Raw genomic sequence first — 26905 nt, forward strand, 5'->3', positions numbered from 1 at the left:
AGAAGTTAGGTAAGGAATTAAAATATAGTAATAAAGATGTATTCATCATTTATGTTATTACAATTGTATTAATATGTGCAGTGTTTCTGTACATACAAGTTAGAAGAATCTTCGGTATTATATTCTTATATTTTTTATTGATCGATACATTACGATATACCGTAACATTAAAATAACAAAATGATTGAGAGTTGTAAATAAACTTTTATAGACCGTAATTTATCAAGATTTAAGTTTCAGACTCTATCTTCTCCTTTGTGTCGTTATTTTCGGATGTATTTCTATTTTTTTCTTCAGATTTTGATTCTTTATCAGATTTCTTTTCTTTACTAGATTTTTTTTCGCTCTTTTCTTTATCAACCTTGTCACCCTCATTCTTTTTGCCATTATCCGATTTATCTTTGCTTTTTCTATCTTTGTCTTTATCTCTCGATTTTTCTGAATACTTTGATTTCGAGGATCTGGACTTAGATTTAGACCTAGACCGTCTAGACTTGGATTTTGAACGTTTACTTCGAGATCGAGAACGGCTTCTTCGACGAGGAGATCTTTTTTTGCGATCTTTGGATTTAGATCTTGATCTACGTGATCGAGAACGCCGAGATCTGGAGCGGGAACGATGTCGGCCACGAGAGCTACTTCTTCTACGAGAAGGTGACTTTCGTCTACGATCTTTAGAACGAGAACGTTTCGATCGAGATCTTGATCTTCGTCGATGACGTGATCGTGAACGTCTGTGACGAGAACGTGATCTTTTACGCGATCTGGACCGTCTACTACGTCCTCTTGATCTCGACCGAGATTTTCGGCTACGAGAACCGCTACGGCTTCGTTTGTCCTTTGACAGCATTCCGATCATTGGATCTATCGCAGCCGAAATTAAATTGTGAGCTTCCTTTACCCGGGACATAGCTTCTTCTATTTCTTTTTGTGCTGCTTCATTGCTTTTTGCTTCAGGTTTTGCTATTGCTTGAGTCGAATGATAAATTTTAATTGGTCTGTCCATAAGCAGCTTTCCATTCAATAATAATGCAGAAACTACAGCAGCTTGTTCAGAGAGTTCTACCAATGCATAGTGCTCTGTATCTGAATCTCTAGTACACATGCGTAAATACTTCACTTCAACATTGTTATTACTGAAAAAATCTAATAAGTGGTCTGTTGTCACAGAAGGATCTAAATTGGCAAGGACAAGCGTTCTTCTTATTTCTTCAATCCTTCTGCTATCTAAATGGCCAGGTAAATGTGGATAAGGTGGTAATCCGTTTGCCTCTAATTTTGGATCCATAGTGGTAATAACATGATTTGGAGGAATCCCTTCTATTGCATTTACAACATTTGGTGGCAATTTAGGCTCAGAAGGATAAAGACCTATGAATAAAAATTATATACATATATAGAACTGAAAATGAAGTTTACGGAAGGATGATATAAGATAAAAATTTGATTATCATTAATGATTACCTGGAACAACTGTACCATTATTTGTCAATTCAAGGGCTCTTTGTTCATCTGGAATGTCTCCATTCTGGTAAGGTATTACAATCAATGCACGGTCAATAAAAACAGTGTTTGTCATATGTTGAGCAACTGCAACGCATCCCTGGTCATGAAATTTTATGTAGCAAATACGAGATTGAACAGGTACTGCAACATCCCGTATAGTAGGATATAATCTGATATCTTCTATCTTTCCGAGGTACCCGAATAAAGTTTGCATTTGATCTTTTGTCGCTTGAGGTGCAATATTTGTCACCTGTACTACTTTTGTAGATCCAACCGCCATTCTTTTCTCAATTTTGTAAAAAATCTCTTTAATATACTTGAAGAGGTTAGGTTTCTGAAGGATACGGCTTCAATACTAATTCTGCATGCGAACGAATTGTACACGCTACGCGAAAAAATTAATTTAATTGATACATTACGGCAAAAAATGGACGAACATGATATTAGTTATGTGTTTTTTACTTTTTCATATCAGATCAAGGTTCCAACGTTGTAGTATTCTTTCATTCTATATAACTCGTACATTCTTTGCGTCTTCTCGACAATTTCATAGCGACGTTGGGGGCATGAACTATAAAACTCTAGATGTTTTTCATGTAGCTTATTCTTAGGAAGATTTATCATTAGTCGATAACAGATGTTTATAGATATTTTGTAATAATTTATATATTTCTACAACTTTATTTGAAAAATATCCGTTTTTTAAATCTAAAAGTCCAGTTTATGCATATACATTTGGAATGTGTATGGTATATATATATATATATATATATATATATATATATATATATAATTTATATATATAATTTATATATACATTTATGAAATATCACGCTATACAATACATACCTATCCTAATATTACACTTGTGTACATGTAGTTGTGATCGCAGCTCGCATATATCGTACGGAAATGAAAGTGAAATTTATATATGTAAGCACATAGTAGTTTAATTAATCTTAATTTGTCTTAATATCAATGTATAGAATTCATTTTACTCTTACAAAATCTCGATAATTAATTAATTATGTAAATTTAATAGTTTTAATGGCTTTATCTGTCAATATAAAAACAGCATTATATTTTACAGTATATGTAAGCAGAGGGGAGTATAGTTTCACTGCCTATCTATAAATGGATGTAACTAAAAATGTAAAGATGCAAATATTCACTATCGAATCATTTATTTCACGTATCTTATTATTGCGCACAATTAACTACTTATTTATATGATACGACATATGTATAATATCTTTTTTATTTTTGAGGTTATACTCGGAATTAATAAAAGTTTGTATTATCTTTTCATGTATAAGGGTTTAATATTTTTTATTTCTTTCTCAACATACAACCGGGGTATGCAAATAGTTGTAAATGCATACAAAACACATAAAACCTTCAAAACGGGTGCACAATAAGATTTTTGTATTTGCATAATAATAATTCATGAATTATATAAATATATATTATGTATATAGGAACACGAACGACACTGTGTTCATTAACAGGGTGTTCACAAGGCAGTCAATTCGACGTCATCAAACATTCATTTATATAATATAAACATTCTCTTTTTCTAGACGTTAAATTCGTATATTTCAATGTTAGAAATGTTCATTTTTACATTCATTCGCTCTTGCGCAGTACATATTTCTGATATGTATTTCCTTGTTATCAATTAACGTATGCTCGTATTTTCCTTTCAAGTACGATTTTTAATACATTTTCATTTCTCTTCAACTTTTTCTTAACTTGTTAATAAAAGATGAGATAATGCTGCTGAAAGAGGTATGCAAAGATATATAATCGCGTCAGCGGAAGAATGTTTCACAGTATCAGCGTTTTTTAAACATTGAAAGACTTTTTCAATTTTTGTCTCAATCATTTTTTATATAGTTCATAAATAACGTCATTTCTCGCGTTCTACTAAAGTTTCTTGATTTAATAGTGGATATTTTAACAAAGGTTTGATACGATTAAAACTGTAGTCTCTTATTATCCATAGATACGTAACTAGATGCAGGATATGTATAGATTTGATAGATATGATATACAATATGTATACATGTATATTATTTGTTTTTACTTTTTTTTCCTGAATTTGGTCTTTGATATTGTAATAATCAGCTCTTCAATAAATTTTGCATCTGACTACGGTGGTTGATTGAACTGCATCATCTTTTACCAATATTTTAAGAAAAATATGAGTACAAGCACCCGTACTGGCCATTTAGATAAGAAGTGGTGTACAAACTACAAAGCATAGAGTTTGTTACTGTAAAAAATTATGTACATACATACAAGACATAATGTAGAAGATATTTTGTTTAGATTCACTTCTATTCTTTAAAATGTCTTTCCACAATTGTTAAAAATCTTTGGACAATGTTTTCTCGCGATGATCACGTACGGAACATCGTTATTTACGTCCACTTTTTCGAATTTGCTGAATTTATTCCACACGTGAATGGCCATCGCCTTATCCACGATCTGCATCGTTGTGTTCTTGTCCTTTGTTTCAAAATATATCTTCCATTTCTCGTAATGGATCGGATAAAAGGTCGATGGAGAGAAAACTTTAAAGCCATGACACCGACTTGTAGTCATGTCGCGAACCTGAGAGAAGATAAAATGTTATATATTCGTTTCTTCAAAGTTAAATCAACGAATAATTTGAAATATTGAATCTTGTACATTTAACAAAATATTGAGGAAGTTTCCCGTACTGTATAATCATTATTTTCTAACTACATATAATATAATAGCATAGTAAGCAAAATATAATAAAGATAAATTATCAATTTTCCTGAATATCATATTTAGATCTGCTGACTTCGTTCATTTATATATTACTAATACATATATCAATATATATAATATATATATTATTACTTTGAAGAATAAAATTCGTATTCAATACTTATCCCACTTTACGTCATAGCGATATTAATTTATTTCAATGCCGTCGTAAAAAAATAATACTTTTCAACGAATCAAATTATTGTACAAGTATCAAATTATTGTACTCACGTATTTAGTTGAACAGAGTTTTTGTAACGTTCTAGTGATCACACCAGGACCATTGTTGCCCCAGACGTCACCTCGGAAGTTCGCTCGCATATCGCGAATGCAGGCATCTGCCATACGACGACCCAACTCTGTAACGTCAAATCCCATAACACCGGCAGCAACATTTTTCCAGTCTTCGGCACCAGCAAAATTTGTTAAACGTTCGAGGGATCTGACACAAGCGTTTCGTACAATATATTATCGATTGGTTTTGTAATTATAAATGTTATAATCTATCAGAATCCATGAAAACATGCATGATTTCCTTGTTTTTTTACATATAAAGTACATAAATAAATAAAGCATTCCTCTTGTTTAGTGTAGCAAGTACGCAAATAGCAAGCAACTCACAACTCTACTATAATTAATACGAGATTAATAGGGATGTGCGAGATACCGAAAATATTGAGACAGATTTAGAAGCAATTTCGGGGCTTGAGAATCTTGGGATTCCCAAAAATGTCGAAAATCCGAAATACATTTGTAGTAATTTCAAACTTCTTTCACAAAATAAGTTTCCTTCCTTTCGATTTTAAAACATATAAAATGACGATTAATATGCAGAATAACGAAGCCACCTTCAATTTCAATGATTTTGAAATATGTTGTCAAGATCATCATCCCGAACAACTTTTTCTGCACATAAAAATTGTTTCTAATCGAAACCATGGTCGTATTAAACAAAACTAGTTCTCGAGATTCTCGGGAATCTCGAGATTTTCAATCTCCGAGATACTTTCGGTATTCATCCAACCCGAATCGATCTCTTCCTGAACCGTCTCGAATACCGGGATCCCGACATTTTCGGGACTTTGCACACCCATAGAGCCTATACAATGAAAACTTCCCCTTTCGCGAATAATATTTACACGAAATATACTCATGACGGATTTCTCAATATTCTCATGAATTCGTCATTTTACAATTAGCAGAATATATGAACATGAATTTAGAGTCACGTTATTCTAAACTCACTGACAGTAAATATTTAACAAGTACATATTTAACAGTGCTATATAATTGCGCTTACGCGATGACAACAACATCCAGATCCAAATATATTCCTCCATATTTCCAAAGGGTCAGGTATCTGAGAATATCTGACATATGACTTCTTGGCCAATAACTTTTTTTCAATATGCCACTACTATACCATAAATGCAGAGGTGTGTCCCTCATGTATTTTTCAGGTTTAATATGCCTGATCCGAACGTTCGAATAGGTTTGCAGTTGATTGAACATTTCTCTTGATTGATCCGAAATCTTCGAAGGGGAGATGAACAGCAAATACACGTTCATACTTGGATTCATTTTAGCCGCGGATTCGACGGCACATGCTTGACGAGCGTTCAGCACCAAACCATCTTTATCGAAGCAGGATGTCTCGTGGAAGAAGATATTTCTATCCGTCATTGGTTTATCTGTTGTCGATTAGTATAAAGGAAAAATAGTTATACGGTTACAAAATTTGCTAGTAAAATGGTAAAAGATCCTGATAAGCAGTCTTAAAATAATATAAATGATAAGATATAGTAAAAAGCATCGGTTATTTTTCATTTAAAATGTTAATCGCGTGATTGTATAGACACGCTCTAAATTGTTATTATCAATTTAGGTGATAATATTAGGAGTATGAGATATATCATTAATATTTGTTTTTTTTAGTATCACGAGGGATTTAAATTAAAACAATTAGCTTGAAGCATTTGGGTGTACCAGGCATATCTACATAACAACAAAGAAAAATATGGTGAAAAATATTATTGAAATATTAATTGAAAATTCTTCTTCTTTCAATGATAATTTCATAATAATTCGCGATAATACTTCCCTCGAAATTTTACATTAAATCTTAAACATTTTTTAGGGTATTAATTATGTTACGGAAATAACTACCGATTAAACAATTCCTATCTTGAAGTTATATGATCTTTATCTTGTAGAGAAAGAAGACAAATTTACATTGGAATTTGTATTTCGTCCTTGGACAAAAACATTTGTTTATTGAGTCAAGCAATATCAACGCCAGCTATCTAGCCTCAAGAAGATGAATAGCGAGGCACAAGCGCAATTTTGCTAGCCTGAAAAATGTCTTACAATTAGTTAATGATCCCCCGCCTCCCATGTAAGTAGCGAGAAAGTTGAGTTGTTACATAATGCCTTAGAAGGGATGGTCCGATCCTAATCAACTTTGTCTAATTTTTGAAGCAAAATTAGCTCCACCCACGCAGGACCTGCTCTTCAGCTTCACGAGTTTGGCTGACGAGTCAGTCTTCTGCGATTAGCTAAGGCAAACATACCAGTTAGAGAATGAAAAAAAATGCATCCAAAATTCTTCCGAGTTGTCTTCTTGCACCAAAGAAACAACGACGTACGTATGTAAGTACACTTCAATCGACACAATTCACAGGAACAGATAAAATGTGTGTAAGATTGGTTGTTCCGATTAGAAACACCGTAGAGATGTTTCATTGGAATATTATGAAATAGATGATTTGTAGTAAGGCAGTTGTTACATGTATCATAAGGTAAGCAATATCAATTACAAGGGATGATCGTAATTAAATAAGATAAATTAAATTTAACTAACCTAACTGCGGATCAAAATCCGGAAGGCCATCCGGCGCGCCTTCTTCTTCATAACACGTGATGTCGTTCCAAACACCAATCACGAACGGTGATATGTGTTGAATGAAACCGTTATCGGTGGAAATCATCAGGATGAAAATTACGATGGTGCACAGGAAGCCGAGGACAAACCTCTTTTTCATTTTCCTTGAATGACAGCCGATTACAACTTATAATAGTTTTACTAGTTATGCTGAGTGGTCAGCAACATTAGTATATATGCGTATAACTAGTCAAAAAGGTCTCCGTACACCCTTCAAAACAGAATAACTTTCTTAATATTGAATCAAGCAACGTAGTTTTATTTTTGATATGATAGAAAGATTAGTTTACTAGACGACGAGTAAACAATATTTTGAAAGAATTGCACTTGGTCGAAATCCATGTACCTGGTTACTCAACGAGTTGGGTAGTAACAGCTCTAGCCCCTGTCCTTTTTTCGAATTAGTTCATCTCACAGAATCAATAAACCGGGGATTGATTCTGTCGTTCTGCTTGTTCTGCGCGTATCGTTCAAGGAACATAACGTCGTACACTTGTATCGGAGTAATTGGCTTTTTTCCGCAAACACTACTAAAACTACTTGATTACTTTCGTCGATGCACATCATTTTTGGCTGGCTACACTAACGACACACTGCCAATAAACATTCATCTCCCAGCACTTTTCCAGAAAATTTTCAGTCAAATATTTTTTTCTATTCTTTCCTTGTCATTGCGAAAAAAAGTATGAAGGTTGTCATCCACTGACACACTGAACCTATGAATAAAATATGTGAAACTTTAGAATGTAAACGGTCTTTCCATCATGTGTAACGTATAGGTTTAAGTTATTATTCAAGGCTGTCGTAACGATCGTAGAGATAGTTTTGCCAATAAATTAACAATTTCGTATTTATATTTCTTTGCTCGATACTGTACGCGAGTAACACGTCTATCGTCTGTACGTGGTCGAACTGGTGGTCGCGCGCATGCGAAGTGAAACCTAAACGTACATTGCGCGATCAACATTTTGCTGAAGGTGGAGATTCCTTGTCTGCAGATAACTAGAAAATTATGAATTATTTTTTGCGAATTGCATCGTGCTATTGTATCGGCCATCTTTGTTATAATTTATATTTTCAATCATTTTTCAAAATCTATTATGGATTTCCTTAATTACTATTCTTTACTTGTTGATAAATAATATTGATAGAATCTTATTGACAGCTAATAGATTTTAGAGCTTCTAGATGCTCATATTGTTGAAAGACATAGTTTTAAATTTATTGTAATACCTACTTCTTTAGTAATTTCCCTGGATGTTTTCAGAAATCAAAAAGTAATTATAAAGGGCTTGTTCCTCTCTATACAGAGTGGGTCGGAAGTCATAGTCCAACCGACCTCGGGGTGATTTTAACATGGAAACATAATTAAAAAGGTAGAATAAAATTTTCTTATATGAGCTTCGTTTCTGAAAAAATCGAGTTAAAAACTTTACGAATATATTTTATATAACTTGATTAGATATCAACTACGTATGACTAAGCAATCAGCACGAGGTTGTTATATATGCGAAAATAAGTTAAAAATATTAAATAATGTTAAATAATATCTTCCTATTCAAGGCCTTATTTTCAAGAAAATAAAGTTTGAACATGTTTAATCACGAATTGATCTGATATACGTACATGATACATTTCTAAATTTATTTTTCTCTAAAAAACGAAACACCTTATGAAAAACTATCGTTCCATATTTTTTTATTTACTTTCACATTTCGTTTAAACTGCTGCCGATTATTTACTCTTGTTTAGTTCTGAATTAACCAAATTTAAGTATACATCCCTTGTTCGGTCGTATTACCATTTTCATTCCACCTTGTATTTTATGATTATAATTATATTTGCATTCGCGTACCTTGGGAAATGAACAGTTGTAAATGCTACGCTATATGCTAGATAATATACATACACATACATGTATTATATGCTATGCTCTATTCGACTACAATAATTGATGGTCTATTATGCTACAATACTATGCGTGCAATTGCTATTTCTATGATTTTTGCTTAGTTCAATGCCGCAATTTTTACAAATGTCAATCGCACTCTGTGTTGTGGATATGGTTAATAACACAGTAGTATAAGATCAGACATATCATCATCTTCCGGTCGACGGCAATTATAAACTATGTTTTGGAATATAATTTGCGACATGCCAAATAATAATGAGTCACATAAATGTAAAAAGTGGTAGTTTCTGATAATCATTAATTAACAAAAAAGCTGGAAGTAAATTTGATTGTTGTATTTGTTTTACAATAGTTTTTTCGCTTAATATTAGCGAAAATTTATAAAAAATTACCTTAATATTTTTGGAACTCGTATAGTCTGTGAATTATGACTAATACAATTCATAATTATATATAATATTAATATTACATGAATATACGAGTATACAATAATGGTGTATTGATTATGTACTACAGATTCTATATGCAATTGTAATTGCGTAATGGTTGCGATAAATTCAGGGGCAACAATGGAGATTGGTAAATGCACGATCTTCCTTAACATATGTTGACAAAGCAGTATGTGGTTAAGAAAAGAAATTTACATAACAAGTCATGTTTATTTTGTATTTCGTCTGGGCTTAAAGTTATACATAATTTTGTCTAATTCTTCTACTGTAATATATTTGGAAATATCGATCTTATTTTCATCTGCAAATTCAGCAAATAGCGTTTTATACCTTTTCCCTCCTTCAAAAATAAATACGTGATAGTATATTTATTTTGTAATTGTCCACAGTAAAATAGAGCTGGTCGTTTCATAAATATGTAGAACGAGTGAAATTATTTTTAACTGACTTTTTTGTGCAATAGTTTTCAATTACGCAATCGTCGATAAAAAATAAACGCCGCCGTGCTATTAGTTGAAGATTGATCTACGACATCGAGGAGGGCGCTTAGATCGTATAAGCCGAGAGTAATCAGTACACAGTGAAAATGGCGCCGCTTGAGTGAAGGTGGGTGATTCTGTGCGTGCGTGTGTCCGGAAAGTGCGTGTTTTCGGAAATGTGGCAGGATCTGGACGGTCTGGGGGGTGCGGGAGTCAATTCTGGTGCTCACCAGCTCGACCAGTTCGGCACAACGGGTAAGAACATTTTCAATAAGCCTAATTTATCTGTCTCTATGTACGTAGCAACCTGGCAAAAATCTAGGTTTTCCCTGTCAGAGCGCACGCGCTCTCTCTCTCTCTCTCCCTCTCTCTTTCTACTTTTCCATTGTGTACATCCCGTAAACAAAACGAAATTTTCTTTTCCTCGAGAAAATCTACGGGATTCGTTCAACTCTGATTCTCGTCTCGTAGTATCTAACTGTCTGATAAAGAGTTATAAAACGTTCGAAATTTTTTGAACGTGTACCTTCCATCTGTCAACAAAAATGCAGCTTCTCGTAGCATTAAAGAGAGAGACAGAGCAAAGAAGATTGAGCGACTGAGCAAAAGATTTACTGGAATTCGGGAATCTCGTGGAAACAATTTTATACCCATTAGCGATCGATATTGTACAATACTTGAGAAAAAAAGAGACCTTTCCATGCATTTGTCGTTTCGATATCTTTTCTGTTTACATTCGCGCATCTTGAAACAAAATATCTTGGTGAATCACACGATTACGCAAAACGTCGTATCGCGTGTTATACCTACACGCGTTGGGACGGTCCCAATCTCGTTGGAAATACGATAGTACTGTTATCGCTACAGCGTCGTTAATGTTGCTGACAATCACGGATCGTCGTATCAAGATCGGCGACGTGATGGTTTCTTAATGTTATGGTATCCATCGAAGGTATCGTATCGAGAGTTAACGGTATTGCAATTAGGATCTATGAGACCCTTTCTGATTTGTGAAACACGGCTATCGACCCCGTTATACGTTCCTCGTGCCATCGACGAAGCAACAGTTTCTAATTGTTCCGCTCGACCACGTAACCTAGCCTAATCCGAACGGCGCGACTTTCCGTTCGTCGCGCGAAAGGAAGAGGTTAGCGTACCCGTTCGAATTACATAACCTCGCGCGGAGGTCGAGACACGGGATCATACGGTACCCTTGCGACGTAGCGCAGGTGGCAGAACGCATTATGAATGGCGTATGAAACGCGGTGCACCATTTCCTCCTCCTTTTCTCCTCCCTCCGTCGTTCTTCTGTTGTATTTTCATGTTTACGCTCACTCGGGAAACGAGCAAATTATACGCCACAGTCACCTTATTAACTTCCGACACTCATTCGCGTTTTATTATCCCCATGATCGTGTCATTCCGATTCAATTTTATCACGATATGTTACTTCTTTGAAATTTCTCTTCTGCACCATCGTTTAATCGCTCGATTTTTGTTTCTTTTTATTAGGGCTTAAATTATAGCGGGTACGCGCCTAACGTTCGAAGGAAGAAGCGCAACCTAAGTTCGTGATGCTTAAAGGTTAACGCTTTGAGATTCTAGTGGTAGTATTTTTGCCGTAGCATTTAAATTGTTCGAGCGTCGTCGTTAGTAATACTATTCAGTTGTACAAGGTGTCCCGTAATTACGGTACGACTAGCAAGTTGAACGACCTTTTATTCGACTAAACAACTAAAGAAGCATAAAACGATATTTCAAAACTTTGGAAAATTGTTTTACCTAAAAATGATGTGTCAATGAATTCTGTGTAAGTTCAATTCGATACAAAGTTACTTATACACGATACATCCTTATATTTTTATCAATCCTCTGTGATCGATATCTCGTCTTATTGCTCATTCTTTTTTTAAAAACGATCGATACGATGAAGAATGCGTGTCTACTGTTACGTGATCGTATGCATTGATCTTACACACGCATGACTGGAGTGCTAATTATAGGGACGAAAGTATCCTAAGAATATAACGAATAATGTCAATCTATTATAATGATCCTGCATTAGTGAAGCAACATATTCGTTTTTCGCGTACAGTATACATGTGTTTCTAATAAAAAAATATATACAGGGTGGTTGGTAACTGGTGGTACGATCTACAGTGAGATCCGTTACGCGTACCGAGCGAAAATTCAAAGTCGATTTTCTCGAAAACAAAGCCTCAAACGAAAAATTTTTATTCTATATTTTCGACTTCTTTTTTCGCGTAGAATCATTCCCTTTCTGCTTGTACCACCAGTTACCAACCATCCTGTATAATAAAAACATTGTAATTTGGGCAACGGTCAATTACTCGTATATCGTTCAGCTACATATATCGCTCGAACGATGACGAAATGAAAAAAGATATAGCAGCACGTATGATTTCGATGATAATAGATGAAAGTTTTGCAAAAAGCGGTTCAAGGTTTTTATAATAAAAGCTACTTATTTGCCACTTGTTCCCCTTCGAAGTCTAATCCTATTTGCGTTTATTCAGTGCGTGTACCACGACCCCAGCCTTAATTCGAAAGACCTATTTTTAGATCTGTCGTTAAATTGCTTCTAATGAGGCCCCTTCCTCGGCCTGACTGGCATCGAGGATGTGCTATTGTGTTCGAACGCTGCTCCAATCGAGACCGGTTGTCGTTCAATCAAGTTCACGATCAATTATTAATCGTTCGTATCTGTTTGTTTAATTGATTCGCGATCGAGCTTCTGTCTCCCTTTTGTACGCCGACACGCTACGAGACCGAAGAATGGAACACGTGTAAGTCGTTCGTGAGTAACAAGCAAATTTGTCATTCAACGGTTTAGTATAAATTGACGTTAGAACAAAACGCTCGTAAGGTGTATCTAAATATGCCACGTACATAGAGTGCTATTAATAAAATTACAACCAAAGTGATATGGTAAAAATAAACAGTTATTTATGTAATGTCATAATCACGTTCCTGTCTTCGTTGTAAACGAATCTTCGATTCTCGAACGAATGCTCGAATCTATCAAAGGTATCGTGTAAACGAGCAAAAGAAGATATTAATTTGATTTGAAAACGTTGGATAGTATTTTTAATAAATCCTTTCGAAAAAATACTACCTAAGTATTACTACCTAAGTGTAATAATTGCGAACATAAAATATGCAAAATTCATCATTTTGACGAATTCGATGATTCTAGTGTTACGAGACAATTTTCGTTGCTTCGTTGTCTGGACTAAATACGATAGGAAAGCCGTAATCTTCTTTGTAATTAGTTTCCTCAAAGTACAAAGTACATTTTCTTTTTCGACGTAGTTTACGACAAGGATGACACGATTTGGAATCTGTTAAATTTATGGCATTTTTTTATCGACGAACGTGCGTTGACATTGATTTGATTTCATAACTGATTTTCTTCGAAACAATGGAAATGGAACATTTGCCGAAGTGTGTTACTTTGCCGCTAATGTAAAACGTTTACGCGAACAAATTACATATCACAATTGCATAGCAAAAGAAAGTGCACGTAATAAGATTGCTCTTTTTTGTTGCGCAGAATTGACGCCAGAACACCAGAAGATTCTAATAGACATCAGGCGAAAGAAGACGGAGCTGCTACTCGAGATACAAGTGAGTAAATTGCCCTGTTTCTCTTGTCCTCTTCTCCTTCGCGATTCTGTTCTAGCGACTCTGCCTGTATAAGCGAAACGGTGTCGTGAGAAAGAATTTTTCACAGTTTTATCCGATATCTCGCGTACCGAAATTTTACAATATTTCTATTGTTCTGCTTGTTATCCGTTCGTGTTATTTGTTTGCTCGCGAAGAACGTGCCCTATCGAAACCTAGTTTATTCGATCTTTTGGCTATGTTAGCAAGCTGAGATATTTAATGGGAAAATATTTGACGTCGGTAATTTTTACTACATAATAACACTCCTGTTCCCATTTTGCGTTTAATTCTGTAATAATGATGCATCTTCAATGAAACTTGAAAGTAAATATATAATATATGATGATATGATGATGATATATAATAACATTGTTGAACTCCTTCAGAAGTTAACGGGCTTGAGTCTTTTTTGTTGCGGTTTATTGGTAAAGAATAATCAATTTCTTTTCGCACAAATTTACTTATATTCACCGTTTAAGAAACTTTCTCAATTTTCTTCTATTTAATCTAAGTAAATTTTCTATTATTCTTCTTACCTTTCTACTATTGCTACAAGAAGTAAAGTGTTTTATTCGACGTACTTTACCGTGCAGTAGAAATGTCTTATACAAAATAGTTCTGTACGAGGCAACAATAACTCAACAATAGCACAATAATGATATAGAAGTAGAAGGTAGAAGTATCGGAAAAAAACACTACAAACAGAAAGGATACTGATCGCTGCTTGTTCAGCAACTAAAGGAATAGATAGGAAATGTTAACATACATACAAGTAGCAGAACGTATTATTGTTTCACTCACATTAACGTGGATTAACATCAACGCAAAGAAGTTACTGATTAATCTTAAAAACAGATTGCACTCAGAAAAACAATATGTTTTGTCATATATATAGGAAGTCGTAGATTCGATTGGTAAACATCAGTGGCTACAGCGAGCAAACTGCCAATCGATATTAATAATAAATCGGTCTTAAGATATTTTTTCATTAACAACCTTCGTCCTCGTACGTACTTCATATAGTTACCATTTGGTAATTTTCGTCACGCAAATTGTATCCTTTGTAAGAAGCGAATTTTGCTGGCAACGAATCAAACGAATTTCGATCTCGTTAAAAAAAAATCGCATGTCCGATGTATCGTGCCCTTGTTACGTTTATTACAGTTATCCTACGGAAGCTAATGCTGTGCATTATCGCGAACAATAAACGTGACCGCGTTAGAACAACGATTCAGTTTCTCAACTGGCTCTCTTATCGTAATAAACAAGAAATGATCTCACTCGTCACTATCAGTTTTGCTTCATCGGTAATTCGTGCTCCGTTCCGAAGTGTTTCTTTCAATAATAATCGTGATAAGGGGACGAATGAAAAGGGAGCTTGGCGCTGTGAAGTATTCGTATATTTCCGGGGAAAGATATCCATCGACTTTTGCCATGCCTCGTACCTTGGCCAGGTGTCTCGGGGTCTTTTATCCTTTAGTCTTCTCGGTGTATCGTCAGCTGTTTTCGTAGCCTGGGAATTTTCGACGGATAAAAAACAGCGAGTTGGAAGTCTGAACAGGTCGTTTGCTTTTTGAATTTACCATCTTCCGACAGAATTATAATTAAAATGATAAAGTGAAAATATGTAACTCGCGAAACATATACAGGGTGGTTGGCAACTAATGGTACAAGCTGAAAGGGAGTGATTCTATGCGAAAAAAGAAGTCGAAAATATAGAATAAAAATTTTTCGTTTGAGGCTTTGTTTTCGAGAAAATCGACTTTGAATTTTCGCTCGGTACGCGTGCGGTACGTTATAACGGATCTCACTGTAGATCGTTGTCTCGATGGAAAAATTAAAAAAAAAAAATTTTTATTCTATATTTTCGACTTCTCTTTTCGCGTAGAATCACTCCCTTTCCGCTTGTACCACCAATTACCAACCACCCTGTATATATATTTTAAGTAATGGTGAAAAGAAAATATTTCGTTCCAATGAGTAGTGTTTTACCGCATATTGGAAACTCGGTACATTCTACATGTTCCAAACGATGTATTTTCGTAAACGATAAATTGACCAAACATTCAATGATCGTTAAATTAATTACCAAATCAGGAAAAATTAAGATACGATTTTCATAATTTCAACCTGGACTGTGTTTTATTTGTTAATTGAAAAAGAGAGAGAGAGAGAGACTTACTCTATGCGATTAAGTGTTGCTGGTCGAACATAGGTTTTTCCTATAAACGGTTGTTTAACAACAGCTTGAACTATTTAGCGAGATAGTAGACGCTCATCGAACATCGGCTCAGAGCAGCTCGTCGCGTTTCTCCGTGTCTATGTGGACGTCCGTTTTGTTACTCGGAGTGCATTGTACCTACGTTTCTCCTTTTAAATGGGCGCGCAACCTGCTGTTGTGCGCGCACCGTGTTCTCATTGTGTCCTCCAAGGTAGACATAGGTTCCGAGGGAGCGGGAGTCCTCGTCCGCAGACGAGTCTCGGGTAAAGACTGGTCAGGTGCTTTTTTTATCCCCCACGGGTCCATCTATGGAAAGAGGATCTTGGGATCGAGCTTAGACCTCTTCGATAGCTGCGCTCTGAACCGCCCTTAGTCTCGCTCAGGAAAATCCTCCACGCTTCTTTCATCCTATACCTGAAGAAACTCTTCGATTTTTTGAGTTTCTTTATCATTTTTCATTACTTTTATTTTTTTTTGTTTGTTGTATTGCTGCTGAATATTTAAGGAATCAGAAGATGAGGATTAAGCATTTTCTGAAATTAATTCTAAGTTCTAATTGCGAAGAAAACTGTAATGTTGTTGTAGGCACATTGTTATGCCAGATTTCGTAGACAGAAAAGTGGTTTTTAGAAAAAGGGAGAGATTAGATGATACGAAAATTGGTCAAATTACCACGAGTTGATCGAATCGTAATGTCATATGAGTTAACTAAAAGGAAGTTTATTAGGGAATAGAAAGTGCTCACTCGTTGGCAGCAGTTACTTAACCTTACACTTTAAAGAGCCAAAACCCATGATATAGATCATAGATTGTTTCTTTTCTTATTCAGTCTGGTTTACCTGTGCTCCTCCTGTCCTCTTCTGTCGGTAACAATAGACTTCTTATACGTTTCCTTTGCACTTACCGCGCGGCAAACCGTTATTTCTCGAGGGAGGAAGATGTATAACACCGAGGAAATTGAATAGACGTCGGAGTGCTTTGTCAGGGAAACTCATTACGAAGGGAAACTGGCTCCAATGACTTCGGTGGAGACTTAAAACGAACACGGGAATGCAACGAAGTATGCAGCTTTGAAGTACCGTTGGACGGATTGTGCTAGACAATTAGCAACGTTCAATTAGTAATCGCGATTGTCCTCCAAGTGACTACCGCTGCCTTGTCAGATGGCAGTATGTACCAGTTCCTGCAACTTGAAATATCAATTACGACGTAAAATGAGTTCGTGTCTTATTACGTGAAATGTTTATCGTGAATAGCAATATAGTTGATATAAGCAATGAGGATAGTTTATAGTCCTGTAGCAATTTCGTAAATCTAATTTTGAAATTTAATATCCAGCTGCAATTAATAATTTGACCGTTTGAATAGGTCTGTAAAAATGAAAAATACGTGGGACAAAGATTAATGCATGTCCTTTTTAATAATGATAAGCTTAATAACAAATGTTTGAATGGTAATGTAGTCGTTACTAGATTTCTATGTTATCGATTGCTTAAGTTCACAGTCGCGAACCATGAGGGCGCCACATACGCAATTCTATCTTATGTTTGTAAACATGAATTCTAAACTTTCTTTTTTCTTTATTATGTAAGACAGTCTGAAGTCGTGATATTAACTGACTTTGAACACAGGTCATCAAGTTCATTCGAACAATTCGCATATACACGTATGTTATCAATGAGTAACGTAAATAATTACCTATCGTTTGTGTTCCTTATTTAGTATGAAATATGAATGGAATATTCCCTTTATATAAGAAAAACATTGTATCGTAATTTCTAAATCAGTATTTCGCAAACTATTAAAAGACATGAAAAATATTTTAACCTCATATGTATTTGCATGCAAACATCGATGAGAGTTCATAACCTCTAATATCGAATCTTAAATATTTTTTTGCACAAACTCCCCATAATTCACAATGTGTTTCATATTGTATGTAATTTTGATAATTACATTCGAGCATAAACAAGACACGTTGATAGCTGCAATAATGTTTCATAGGGGGCGAATCGAATGATTTTCTTTTTTTATCTGTAGTTACGTTGTTGGGCATCGTGTTTACCTTATGTTCGAACAAATGACCGATTGCCTAAAAATTCCTGACTGCTATCTATCTTTGGCGCTTGGCACGCGCGCATATCTGCCCTCACAAAAACTCCAAGATGTCGTCTTTATGATAAAACGTTTCCGTGATAATTGATAGGGTTCTCATTTACTTATACATCCCGTATAATTTCTATAAAATAACAAACGCGTGCGCGCATGCGCATTTCATATTGCGACGCTTCCGAGAGAAAAGGTAAATATCGAAGAATATAGAGTAACGTTAAAGTTTCCGACGTCGGGAATTAATCTATTAACACTGTCCCCATAAACGAGTAATTGATTTTGATCGACCTAATTAAAAAGTTTGATGGATGAATTTCTTCATGCTAGTGAGGTCGAGGAGTACCAACGATATTGACGTATAGCATCGAGTTTTTGGTAGTTGCCGGAACTAAGTTCTCAAGCATTATGATCGAACATTGATTCAGTTCCTGCAAATATTTACAAAACATAACACACGTGTGTAGTATACTTATCAATATCTATTTATTTCATACGAAGATCTGTATCATTTTCTAAGCATCTTACCGATCGAAACTGAGAAATTAGCCACGAGGAATCTCGATAAAGATCTCCCTCCGATTAAGCTACCATTGACATTTCGCGGGTTTCATCTTTTGTTTAACGTAATTAAACGTAAATCAAGGTATCGTTCAGTCGCGATAACACTCGTACGGGCTCTCCGCGTAACCGCAACAAGGTTGCAGCTATCAACAAAGGATTCGGTACGATACGCGTCACGTGTCGCGTTACGTTCCCTTTCAGTTCCAATTACAGAGACATTGGTGCGCTGGTAGATATCGATTATCCCTAAGCTTTTCATCGTTTCCGTTTCTATTGATCTCGCGCGTACGCCTTTCATTCAACGTGTTCCACGGAGCAATAGACGGTAACGAAGCAAACGAGTGTAAACACGATCGGCAAAAGAGAAAAAAGAGAGTCGACTAGATATATAATCGGTAAAGTCGCACGCTGAATATCCTCAGTGTTTCTTGCGCTCGTCGGTCTTCCTAAATGGATTTAATCGATCTAGCGGTCCGTCGTCTGATCCATGTGGATCCTGACCCTCGACATCCATGACGTCAAGCTCTCGTTGTGGCGGCGGACGAGGATGGCTCTGCTGCTGCTCGTGCTCCGTTATCTGGTTCTGCCCTGGCAAACGAGCTCGAAAGGTGAATTTCGTTCTGATAAAGCTTGTTTGGATACGATTTCCTGGTGCTCGTTTTATGATGTGTGTGTGTCTGGTTTTCCTATTGACAGCGTGTTTTCAACGTTATCACTCTACTGTTTCTATAATTTTTGTTTTGTTCAATATTAATTGCGAAGGAAGGGCAAGTTTATATCTTTTAGTCTAATTTTGATTACTAATCCATCGAGCGTATTAAAATCGGTCTGAAATCGATTGGCATTCAAGGTTACGGTTTTGACCTTTTAAAAGATCAGAAATAATCTTATTTTTCGAACTTCGACTTAAAGATCATGCTCTTTTGTATTGGACTTTTATATCAATTCGATATGGAAGGATGGTTGTCCGTGGATCTTGATCGGCAAGTTGATTTCGGACGAATCGTGTCAGCATCGTGGCTTTAGCTATTGCGTTAAATAACAAAACATGAGGACGAAGTATTCGAAGATATACGGAGACAAAGATGATGCAAGAGTCAATCAGTCACGATCATATTGACAATTGAAATCGATCTGGAAACGAAGCAGCGAACGAATAAATCATAAATATTTGGCTAACTTTGAGGTCGTTCTCGAAGTTGCTTATTACTCTAGCGATGCAAATAGAATCGTTCCCCGTGATTTTCGCGCGTGCAAGAATGACGAAAGTCTCGTGCAATCGCATCGGCAATTATCATGACATCACAAAATCTTAACACATATCGATGCATCTATCCCCGAAAATGTTTTAATTAATTTCTATCTTATACCTATATACATTTCAACTCCCTTCCAAGCATTCTAATCTCATTTTTGCTTATTTAACATATTTGAAATGTGAGATAAAAACGGACGAACCGAAACGTTTCGGTTTGAAAATAACCGTCTACGACTGGCGTTTGTTACAAAGTCATGTTAGTAGACCTGTTGATTTCAGCGTTCTTCATTGACCGATTCGTACAGAAACGTACTTAGAAAGTTCAATTTGCACGCGTCTCGGTCACGGAAAATATGAAAAGCGAGGAATGGGAATCGGGTCAGTGGGCCTCGAAGCGATTGCTGCGATTTTATTAGCCGCGATGGATAGTGAATACCGAGGAAAAAAGAACTCATTTTTCTCCCACCCTCGCGATATCTCCGGCTCATCTCGCGTCCGATTCTTTCCGATTTCTCTATGCCGTAGTTTCAAAAACTTTCCCTCGACTTCGCTCGCTCTTGGAAAGTCGCCACTTTCGATTTTCTTCTAGGTAACCGCAAAATTTTGCTTCACGCCTCGTTGCCTGTTGTAATTTCGAAAAAATAAAATTGGCAAATTCGTGTACCGAAGTCGAAGTTTCTAGAATCATTTGCAGTGGATCGTACGTGTTCGAACGTTTATACATCGATCGAATATTTCCTAGGTTCCAAGATATTTGAGTTTCATGCAAATTGCGTATCACTGCAGTTAATGTGTTTAAGATAGATTATCAGCGTAATGCGAAAAGAAAGATTTCGTAACTTTAGTTTGTTTTCACGGAACGGGGCAAACGGGGCAAACGAGGCTGATACGATCGTTGCACTCAAAATGCCGTATGCAAATCAGTCCAAGTGCCTCCTTATCGTTGCTCGCATGTTCTTTTATTTAGAAGGCAGCTAGCTGCGGTTAGCTGCATCGTTTCCATTAATAATTTGTTCCCAGATTACCGAGATTGATTACGTAACGTGATGTAACAGTTTATTTTATTTAGAATTTTCACTCTCTCTGATGGGTCGTAAGAAAAGTAAAGATCTGCGTAAAGATGGGCGTAAAGATCTTTTAATCGAATACCGTTATTCGAGGAATTCACACAAAATCGAATGTCATATGACATGACACTATGAGCATGTCGTATGAGCTGGATGAAGAAAATTAATTTGTCTCGACGTTGATAATATTCTCGTATGATACATGGCTCTGAAGCACTAGAACAGCTGCGCAGAAAATAAGTATTTTGCAAACTATTCGTTGTTCGAAGCAATCGTATTACACCTTCGATGGAGCATTTCCTCGATCTCAAAACTTCAGAAGATAATAGGAATTTCTTGTTGTTGATCGATGTAAAGTTAATAAAGTTGTGTATGCATGAAACTACGTTACCATCGGAGGATGTGATTGCAATCAAACGTGTCTATTTTTACTTGTGAATTGAATAGCTCGACGACGACGACGATATGATTACTTCCGAGAAATTGTATTGCGCCATGGTGCAAGAAATTATTCGTACAACGAAGGTCGTTTGAAGATAGAACTCCATTGATTGAGTAAAATAAGAGAGAAGAGGGAACTGTTTCTCAAAAAATTAAACAGGATTCAAAAATATGCGAGAAAGGTTTTTCACAAGTTCTGATATTTTTCTTAAATTCACGAGTCACTTTAGCGAAGTCATTTCTTTTGATGACCATTTAATGCGACGGCTTAAAAGAGAATAAATCGTCAAATTACAGTGACAACCACCCATGGAGGAAGCTTAACATATCAATGCAATAACTAGTAGATGTGCTTCGCGGTAACGCTAATAGGTAACGTGAGTCATAGGGCGTATCCTTTCGCGCGTATAATAATTTTCACGATATAGCAAAACTCTAAATTAAAGCAGGACTGGACTGATGCATCGATCGTACAAACTGAAATACGATCGTAGTAGTCTATCTTCTTCAACAGAGACTGAATCAAAGCTAATGCCAGATCGGTTAACAAGTTCGTGGACGGGTCTCTTGGCATATTATTAGTCGATATTCTTATTCTATTGTACCGTATTAGTATACAGACCTCGTGCAGATTCAGCTTCCCACGGTGATCAATCCACGGACATGTCTAAATCTATACGGAGCGTCTCATGCAACCGGGTCAAGCCAACGTTAAAACGGCAGGAGATAAAAAGAATTTAATTAGGAAAAATGTAATGATTTTGAATGATGCATCACGTGATGCATGTGTCTTCTCCGAAAATGGAGACGTTCCATATGTTTCAAGGTCGCCTCTATTTTCTTAAATGGAACTCTACATTTTGTCATACGTTGTTCGATGCATTTTTTAATTTTCTACGAAGAAAGCAAAATAATAAAGTAAAATAATATTAAAGAAGATCACGGATTTGTATACATAATTTTATATCAGCTAGGAATCGTTCTGGGGAATTTAATGATGTATCTGGAGGTGGGAACTATAACGAGTTCGTGATGGAACGCGAGTAACAGCTAACCCTACATCGTTGACCGGCATATGGCATCCCCTGGGACTGAAAGAGCAAAATTCATGACACTCGTGCGTGCACTTTCGTCGAGTAACGACACCCGCTTGCTTGTATCGTGATTTCGTGGAATTATTTAAACCTGTGAAGTTGCTTGTTAATGGATCATTAACAGTGTAACGCCTGCGCGTTGGTTTTATTGAGAAAATAGACTCGTTTGTTTTGTTGTTTTCTGTCGGTTAGATTGTGTCCGCGTTTATCGTATAACTGGGAATCTTGCCAGCGGTAATCACTTTTACCATTCGAATTACCCTCCTCCTGAACGCACTTTTATTCATCCCGAACCTTTTTACTTTGTTTTCCTTGGGTGTTTGTTCTATTATTATTTCGTCGTTGTAATTGAGATTGACGACTGAAAAACGTACACCTAGAAAAAATAAAAACGTGTATTCCTCGTTTTACCAAAGCTTCGCTTCGGACGATAAACTTTTTATTCGTTCTTTCTCATCGTTTTGTTACCTGTGTTTGATTGAATCTTTTCCTTACTTGCATTGCATCAAAATAAAAAAGCGTCTCGCTATAAATAATACGATATAAATAATATGTATTCCGAGACGTGCTATACGTACATTCTCATTATTCCATTGTACGTACATGTCTGTATGCTAGCACAATCGATACTTGAAAACCATCCAGTACGAATCGAGGAAAGAACCATCTCGTTCGTTACGTTTTCCTATTCCATGCAATCCATGCGTATGCAATTTAGAAAATATCGAATTGCGAATTCTGGTCAAATGCAGTGCGAGTCGAGCAAAACAAATCGAGGCAAGTTTGGTGAGGGGCGTGCGCGCGCATCTGCGTAACCGTCACGCGATAAACGCGTGCACGCCTGGTTAATCGTCTCGTCCCGTTCACGATGCAGCTGTAGCAGGTGCAACGACGACACGTCGTTGAATCGCGTTTAAACACGGTGATCGAATCACCGATTCGATCACTCCGAGCAGATATCGTTTGCAAATGCGAATGAACGCTTGTTCGCTGCTTCGCAATGTTGGGCTGTACGCGTAATCTGTTTCTCGTTCGATTTTTCGTCTCTGGTTGGAATGGGGAAAGAATCGTCAGCCGATAAAGAAGAGAGCAAACAAAGTCGAACGTTTCTTCCGTTCGTTTCTTCTAGCCGTGAATCGTGAATCACGCGGATGGAATTCAATTCTTTTCTGCGACGAGCAGATTTCATGATCAGCAATTCGGCAATGAATTCCTCTTTCTCTCTGCGTTTCGTCCCACGACGATATTTATCAGCCCCGTAGAAGTGGAATCAGAATTAGAGTAGGAACACGTCGTGTTTGTATTTACGAATGGAATACGCATCTGAGAAACGGTGAATTATGCGATGTTTTGATTTACATTGTAATTCCGTCGATAGAGCTGCTAGCGGTTTTATTCGATCTACAGCTTCGACTTTCCGCGTCATTTCCCAATTACGCAGTAATTAATCAACGAACTATGTATTTAGTTGCTAACTATTGGAGAAGCTCGTCACTTGTCCACACCAGCGCGCATTTTCGTATTTTTTTCATTAAGATGGATAGTAGCGAGCGAGATCTATGTGAGTTATATTTGATAATTTTCGCAGCATACGCAAATTATATTGCTGACCGTTGAACTAACGGGGCCGAAGAAACGATAATCCGCGTCCGAATGAACCCCACTTCGTTATTTAATTTAAAATTTTTTATCAGTGTTTTTTAATATGCTTGATGCGGTTCAATGGATACTTGACGTCGAATTCGATAGCAAGAAGCAAAAGGAGCTTCGTCGAGTATCATGTTTTTCACGGGAACGTTCTATGTTTAATTTTCAATTTTGTCATTGTTATATATACATATTAATATGTAGAAAAGCGTAATCGTTCGATAAAATTCCGTTCCAATGGACGAGATGGCTACTTTAAATAGAACCGTACATTGACGTTCAAGCGAGTGCTGTATATAGCTACGCGAAATAGCGTGGTAACCTAAGTAACGTGAAAGTTAGGTGAAATAATTTGTCGAAGAAGCCCAGACGAGTAGATAAAACGGTCACATTGAACCGTGGCCTGTCAACGCCCTGCTCGACACTCAAGCGCCTCCAATTGATAAGCAGTCGGCGAAATTTCAGCCTGTCTCGTTCTCGGAAGCATTCTTTTCACGATCTTCGGCAAGTATGCGTGCTAGAGTGTCCACTTGGTGTTGCCTGTATGTTCAACGTTCGAATGAAGTATTCCTAGAAATACAACTTACAATTTTAGCTTACAACTTTACAATTTTATATATATATATATATATATATATATTCAGTGGACACTTTGAAACTATAGCTTTTTGACAATACATTCAAAAATTTCATCTCGAACAGAGTCTATTTCTTTCTTTTTTTTTTCTTTTGATTTATGCGAACCTGGTGCAATGAAACTTGGAATATCCTTGCAAAAAATATAGCTCGCCATAAAAAATATCTATCGTTCTTCAAATATTGATCTTTCGAAAAGCACTGCTCTCGGTATATTGTAGCGCGTTAAAACGACCGAAATTACGTTCCTGAAGTCTTTTGGTAACGAGGAGATACTGCATCATGCAATTGAGAAATTTCCGCGGTCCGCGCGCGTGCGTTCGCTGCCTTTTTAAACCGTACTTCGCCCATGAAGAGTAGGATCGGTTTGACCTCATACGAGAGCCACCGCAAACGTGGTATAGTGTACAGGCTGCTCCTTGCAATTGGAGTGGCTCGTACTTCATTTTCGCGATGAACGGAAAAAACCCTTGGCAGAAAAAAGAATGAAACCGTAGATCGATTCAGAAAAATTCAAGTTGTATCGGTTTTATTTCTCCCGTAGGTGGGTTTGTGCAAGATGCAGTCTTGTTCGTTTTCTATTCTCATGCTGCATACGTCCGCGATTGTGTATCGCGCGTAAAAGAATTTTTAATTAAATTGTTCTTTACATAAAAATCTCCATGCACTTGAGAAAATAAACAAATCGTGGAAATGAATACTTCGTGAAAAACAAAGGTCAATGTGATTAATTGGGATTCACGTATCTGCATGTTACTGCGCATTATTACTGTATACATATTTACCAAGCAGCTAACCGATAGAACGTATTTAATGTTTTTAATTTAGTATTGTTTTATTTCTTATATTTTAAATATATGAATAAGCGATTCATCAAACGATTCTAATAATATTTTCTATGCATTTATCTTTATTTAGAAGAAAGCTATAAGTTATACCAGTTACGAGAATCAGCCTGTATTCGCACACGCGTGACTGAGTTCACGATGCGTCCACCACGAGGCGCCAGCGCGTTTCCAGCGCGACCGTTTACTCTAGCTCGCTGTCGCGAGTCGCACGGCAGCCGCTGCGTGAGGCGGATCGTTTTTTATTCCGCAGCATCACGATCTCAGCTAACCTGATACAATCGCTGTCTCCGGTCAAAATTACGCTGCTTTCGTTGTTGTTATCGGAGAAAGTCGACTTTAAGAAGATAAAACGATCGTGCGACAGTGTTTTTTTTCTAAATCTCGCGGAAGCTTTATATTGCTCGTATCATCTCGCGTGACTACTGTCATTCCAACTTATCAGAGTTTATCGATGTTAAGTGATAAATAAGGTTTAGTAAAAGATCCTACTTCAGACTCTTACTTCGTTCACCGATATTTTCATCGATAGACGAGTGAACATTATTTGATCAGGAATTCCGAGACGTTTTTCTAAATTTTAGATGCGTTTATTGATAGATTATCACGTGTAGTGGTCAATACGCGTCAGTGAAACATCGGTCGTGGATCGATCGAAAGATTCTAATTTTGAAGGAATTGCATTACCGATTCAGGGTCGTTGAACCGTTGAGATCTTTGATCTCGCGTGTCGACAGTTTCTTTCGACGAAGGATCACGTTTACTCGAGTACTCGTAACGCGAGCGATCGTTTTTGATCGCGTTAACGATCGGTTAACGATAAAAGCGTATGTCAATGTCACCCTCGAGATCGAACGGCTACAGTGTCGCATGCAGCGCATGGTGTCAGAAAGTGTGGTTAGGTTGTTCCTGAAAGTATCACGGTTCAGGAGAAGTGAAGGGAGCCGAGTGGAACGAATTCCATTGGTTTGTGAAGTTTGGCAACGCGAACTCGGTGCCAAGCATGATTTTCACCGGCAGGTCGGTGGACGCCCTCGACGAAGTTCGCGGTAGCAACGTGCAGACGGACAACCGTCGGGACGTTAGCGCCGTTGCCATAGCCGCAGGATGGTTCTCCAGTTTGCGCAGACCCGGCAAAAGGAACAAGAAGGGCTACCAAAAGCAGGCCAAGAGCACATGGGACCTTAGCACATTATCTATGGTTAGTTGAACGTTCTGTCTGGCTGCACTTATATCCCTCGAACGATTTA

General features: G+C 36.7%; 3 protein-coding genes across 12 annotated transcripts in view; 1 reads left to right on the top strand and 2 right to left on the bottom strand.

Annotated features, from left to right (window-relative positions):
- Positions 1–117: 117 nt before the first annotated feature.
- Positions 118–2084, bottom strand: Srp54 (splicing regulatory protein 54). Its single transcript, XM_069120306.1, has 3 exons — positions 1969–2084; positions 1465–1891; positions 118–1371 (listed from the first exon to the last, which is right to left on the bottom strand). The coding sequence occupies exons 2-3, from the start codon at positions 1784–1786 to the stop codon at positions 230–232; spliced, it is 1464 nt and encodes a 487-aa protein (XP_068976407.1). The 5' UTR covers positions 1787–1891; positions 1969–2084; the 3' UTR covers positions 118–229.
- Positions 2085–3385: 1301 nt separating this feature from the next.
- Positions 3386–14609, bottom strand: LOC138183676 (lactosylceramide 4-alpha-galactosyltransferase-like). Of its 5 annotated transcripts, XM_069121008.1 has the most exons (6): positions 14544–14605; positions 14310–14468; positions 7166–7350; positions 5606–5996; positions 4537–4747; positions 3386–4122 (listed from the first exon to the last, which is right to left on the bottom strand). In XM_069121008.1, exons 3-6 carry the CDS (start codon positions 7344–7346, stop codon positions 3853–3855), a joined length of 1053 nt encoding a protein of 350 aa, XP_068977109.1. In that variant the 5' UTR covers positions 7347–7350; positions 14310–14468; positions 14544–14605; the 3' UTR covers positions 3386–3852. The 5 variants fall into 5 exon arrangements, with proteins under 5 accessions (XP_068977109.1, XP_068977093.1, XP_068977101.1 ...); XM_069120992.1 differs by having other exon boundaries at positions 14310–14609; XM_069121000.1 differs by lacking the exons at positions 14310–14468; positions 14544–14605 and adding an exon at positions 7593–8274.
- step (cytohesin steppke) overlaps positions 10166–26905 on the top strand; it is a 58852-nt gene continuing 42112 nt past the window's right edge. Inside the window, exons 1-2 of one of the 6 annotated variants that reach the window (XM_069120793.1) lie at positions 10166–10341; positions 13661–13734. In XM_069120793.1, coding sequence (XP_068976894.1) covers positions 10263–10341; positions 13661–13734 — 153 coding nt within the window. In that variant the 5' untranslated portion in view covers positions 10166–10262. Of the gene's footprint in view, positions 10342–12743; positions 12894–13660; positions 13735–18945; positions 19063–19136; positions 19276–25851; positions 26857–26905 lie in introns of those variants that run through there. The other 5 variants (XM_069120802.1, XM_069120821.1, XM_069120813.1 and 2 more) reach the window with 5 other exon arrangements.

The sequence above is a fragment of the Bombus flavifrons genome, chromosome 1 (assembly GCF_040668555.2).
Source record: "Bombus flavifrons isolate JBK064 chromosome 1, iyBomFlav1_principal, whole genome shotgun sequence".
Lineage (NCBI taxonomy): Eukaryota > Metazoa > Arthropoda > Insecta > Hymenoptera > Apidae > Bombus > Bombus flavifrons.

Bases quoted from the DNA above. Each gene is read 5' to 3' on its own strand.
- LOC138183676 (XM_069120992.1), bottom strand. From the start codon at position 7,346: ATGAAAAAGAGGTTTGTCCTCGGCTTCCTGTGCACCATCGTAATTTTC. The intron at 5,997-7,165 runs GTTAGTTAAATT...AATCGACAACAG, and splicing joins GGATTTTGATCCGCAGTTAG to ATAAACCAATGACGGATAGA. The intron at 4,123-4,536 runs GTGAGTACAATA...ATCTTCTCTCAG, and splicing joins AACTCTGTTCAACTAAATAC to GTTCGCGACATGACTACAAG.
- Srp54 (XM_069120306.1), bottom strand. From the start codon at position 1,786: ATGGCGGTTGGATCTACAAAAGTAGTACAGGTGACAAATATTGCACCT. The intron at 1,372-1,464 runs GTAATCATTAAT...TTTTATTCATAG, and splicing joins TAATGGTACAGTTGTTCCAG to GTCTTTATCCTTCTGAGCCT.